Consider the following 3,949-nt stretch of genomic DNA (forward strand, 5'->3'; position numbering starts at 1 on the left):
AAAAAAAAAAAAAAAAACTGCAGCTCGGTTCTTCCCCCTCCTCTCCCGCCTTGTGTCTTCCACCCATTTCCCCTCCCTTTGTACTGGATCATGATGGCACAAATGAAATTAACAGCATCACAGAGCTGCTTATTCATCAACTTCCAGATAATTTGAATAACAAAACCCTGTTAGAGCGCGTATAAAGTATAAAAGCCGCCTGGCAGCCACAGGTTGTTGGACAGATTCCCACAAACACAGATCATCAAACATGGGCAAGGTATGTAGAGAGCAGAGCGGAAAACAAGCACGTTTCTGTGTAGGAGAAACTCGGCACACACAATGTGAACAGTGACAGTAACATTGATTTAAGTTTCCAAAACTATATTTTAAAATGGACAGTTTAAATCAATTGGTTTTTCTTTTTTACAGATCCATCTTCTACGAGGACAGGAACTTCCAGGGTTCGCTGCTTATGAGGTGCATGAGCGGGACTGTTCCTACATGCTCCTCGCTACCCTGAGCAGGGGGTGGAGAGCGGCTGCTTCATGGTCTACGACCGCCCCAACTACATGGGAAACCAGTACTTCATGAGGAGGGGCGAGTACGCCGACTACATGTCTTTTGGCATGAGTGACTCTATCCGATCCTGCCGTTTAATTCCTCAGGTATGCAAAGATTTGGAAAATATTTCATGTAATATTGATGAAAAATTATCATTTTGCTAATTTTATTTTTTTTCCTGTTGTGGGTTTGAAAGTAAATATCTAATGAGCAAGTTTTAATTAATTCTTACAAAGACCGCATCACACACTCTGCAATAAAACATACAACGTTAACAGCAGCAAAATTGTCCTATGCTGACCTGTCCTCCTCTGTGTATCCATCTACAGCACAGAGGCCAGTTCAGGATGAAGATCTACGAGAGGGAGAACTTTGGTGGTCAGACACATGAGCTGATGGAAGACTGTGACAACTTCCAGGACCGCTACCGCATGTCCGACTGCCAGTCCTGCAACGTGATGGACGGCCACTGGCTGATGTACGAGCAGCCCCACTACAGAGGCAGGATGATGTACCTGAGGCCTGGAGAGTACAGGAGCTTCAGGGAGATAGGATACAGCGGCATGAGGTTTAGCTCTGTCAGGCGTATAATGGATTCCTGTTGAAGCAGAGTGAAAGAAATGTGTTGTTGAATAAAATAAAAGAGGAATCAAACGTCACCTTGTCATCGTGTTATCTTATATCTGATAGAAGATAAGCTTTTTTTGTGTGTCTGTGGGTTAAATCTGCATATCAGGTCTTTAAAGTAAGCTAGTAGATATGTTGCACCCTGAAATATCTTTCATAAGCATGGCCAGATGGGGCTACTGAAAGTCTTGAGGTGGTGTGACACAGTGATAGACGGTCAAAAGCAGATGGCTGGCCATGCATTTGTTATTGTATTTACAGTACTATTATGAATAATATACATTACTGATTTAAAAATGAGTACAGTACTCATTACTCAGAAACATATTATGCATATGTGAGGGGGTGCTGCAATTGTATCGGCGCACCCCATAGGCCACCCCTTGGTGGTGCCACTGCACATTGTATGGCAGTATTACTGATTTTTTTGTACAAACTTCAAATTACACACCTGCATACCAGTGAGGTACATAAACTACAGGAGACATACAAGACTTTTTTTACAGCAGCAATTTTGACATGAAATAGTAGGGTAAACACCGTACTCATTACTCAATATTCTTTTCAAAAGTAATATTATTGCTTTAGTTTTTATTGCCTGTCAATAGTTATTAGTTACACTACTAGTTATATTTCTTTCCTGCTACTCCCTACAGAATTCGTAATTGTGGCCTTTCTTGCCAAAATTCTGATAGAAATCAAAGAAATTGAATAGTTCCAGCTGCTGAATGTGAGCGTTTCCATCTTCCAAACTAGTTTTCTATACAATTACAAAATTAATCTTAGAATGTGATTGGATTGTTGGATTTCAAATAAGTAGAAGAGTGACAACAAAAGTAATTAACTGTAATATTATTACTGAAATCTATAAGTAAGTAGTTACTGGGGAAAGTAATATTATTACTAGTAATGGGTTACATCCTAACATTGCTTCTGAGCCTCTGTGGCCCTTGAGGAGTTGTGTTAAGTGTGTAAAAAAAAGACTGCCTTTCAGCTTTATGCAACACATCCCTCAAACCCAATCCACTCACTGCTATATTTAGAGTCACACCCTTGGAAATGCATACCACAAGTACACAAAAGAGAGCAGTAGCATTCTGTAGTCTCATAACACGTAGGGTAATTTTAATGAATTGGAAATCTAATAAATGCCCACCTTTCAGGAGATGGATCCAGGAGGTGCTATCTTTACTTCAGCTAGAAAAGATCAGACATACACTGAAAGGTTCCTGTGACACATTCAATAGAGTATGGACTCCCTTCATTGAATATGTGAAGAAGTTGAATCTTTAACAGATCATGTTATCAAAGCGCTCTCTCTAGTCAACTGTCTGACTAGCCCATTGATATACCTCTGCAGAATTGGATCTTTTTGTTTTTTGTATTCTTGGTCCCATGGGAGGGTATATGGGGAGGGAGAAGGGGAGGGTACTAATATGGGACTATATTTCGAGCTTGTATGTTTGTTTGTATATGTGTGTATGTATGTATGCTCATTTCTGTATAACTAAAAATGCCTAAAATAAAGTTATAAAAAAAACAAAACAAAAAAAGTGTGTAAAAAAAATCCCTAATTACGTCATCATCCATCAGGTTAGTGGGGTGACACAGCCTGACCCGTATTAGGGACAAAAAGCCAGGACATCGCAGCCTCTACTACTTTGATTTTCTCTGTCATAATCCACATTCCCCACCTTTAAAACAGTATTACATCAACACATTTTGTTACTACAGTTTATATTTGGTGTATATAGTGTGTACAGTACTACCTTTTATTTTATCATGGTTCCTTCTTTTATTATGCATACAAAAGAAATTTATAATGTATATTCAACAATATATGTTTTTTGAGAAGATGAAAACCATTATTATTATCAGTATCTTGTTGCAACTGATCACATCCCCCCAGATGCAAATTCAAAAGATGCACTGCTAGGTGTGTAGCATGAACAGACTGCAAACTTTCATTTTGTTGTACAAAAAAAATAGTTCCAACATGAAACAACACAACAATGTCTGTTAACCTGTTATCTTAACCGGGTCAAGATTTCTTGGAAGAGACATAAATTTTGAGTTCAAATGTTTCGGTTTTTTTTGGGCACTTTAAGGCACCACAGACCAGAGTGCCATAGGGTGCTCTAGGGCCGATATCTCCGAAAATCAGCAACTCACACAAAAAAATCTTGATGGATAAATAGCACTACATGGAAAAGTAAAACGATGTATTTTTGATTTTGGGGTGAACTGTCCCTTTAAATCTGAGTTTTTCCTCACCCTGCCTTCTATTCTATATTAAATCATAGAATATGAAAGCACATTTTTCATTATTCTTGACAGTAAACTGTCTCTCCAGTGACATGAGGTCAATCATAAGACAAAGACATCATTTTATGTATTCAGATGATGGGCTGATGATGTGAATATAAAAAAGTGCTTGTCATCACCACAGACCAAACACTGACAGCACAAAGAGTCCCAGCTGATACGTTTGCTGCTGTCACCCACATGTACCCCATAGCACAGTTGGCACTGCACCAGATGCATACAGTCTGGAATAATAACCATTTACAGACCGATTTAACAAACATTATAGCCCTGCATGCTACACTGCTGAGTAAGATATTCAAAACAATGGCTCCATAGATCATTTAGCTATCATGATGGGTATAAATGTGACAGAGAGTTTAGTTGGGCAAAGTATCACAGCAATAAGGGCTAGGCTGGAACACCAAAATGGGCAGAGTAAGATGATAAATAAATAAACAATAATAATAATAAT

The 3,949-nt window shown here is 38.7% G+C and overlaps 1 protein-coding gene and 1 pseudogene across 1 annotated transcript; both read left to right on the top strand.

Annotated features, from left to right (window-relative positions):
• The first annotated feature begins 250 nt into the window (after positions 1-250).
• On the top strand, positions 251-1,148 carry LOC118338652 (gamma-crystallin M3-like). Its single transcript, XM_035675932.1, has 3 exons — positions 251-259; positions 507-647; positions 873-1,148. The coding sequence occupies exons 1-3, from the start codon at positions 251-253 to the stop codon at positions 1,146-1,148; spliced, it is 426 nt and encodes a 141-aa protein (XP_035531825.1).
• A 2,755-nt stretch (positions 1,149-3,903) lies between these two features.
• Positions 3,904-3,949, top strand: part of LOC118339186 — a 917-nt pseudogene continuing 871 nt past the window's right edge.

Source organism: Morone saxatilis, unplaced genomic scaffold, assembly GCF_004916995.1.
Source record: "Morone saxatilis isolate NCDOM2014 unplaced genomic scaffold, NCSU_SB_2.0 Contig5, whole genome shotgun sequence".
NCBI lineage: Eukaryota > Metazoa > Chordata > Actinopteri > Moronidae > Morone > Morone saxatilis.

What these genes read in the sequence shown, in the direction of transcription:
- LOC118338652 (XM_035675932.1), top strand. An exon ending in CCTGCCGTTTAATTCCTCAG is followed by an intron (nt 648 to 872) that starts GTATGCAAAGAT and finishes ATCCATCTACAG; the next exon opens with CACAGAGGCCAGTTCAGGAT.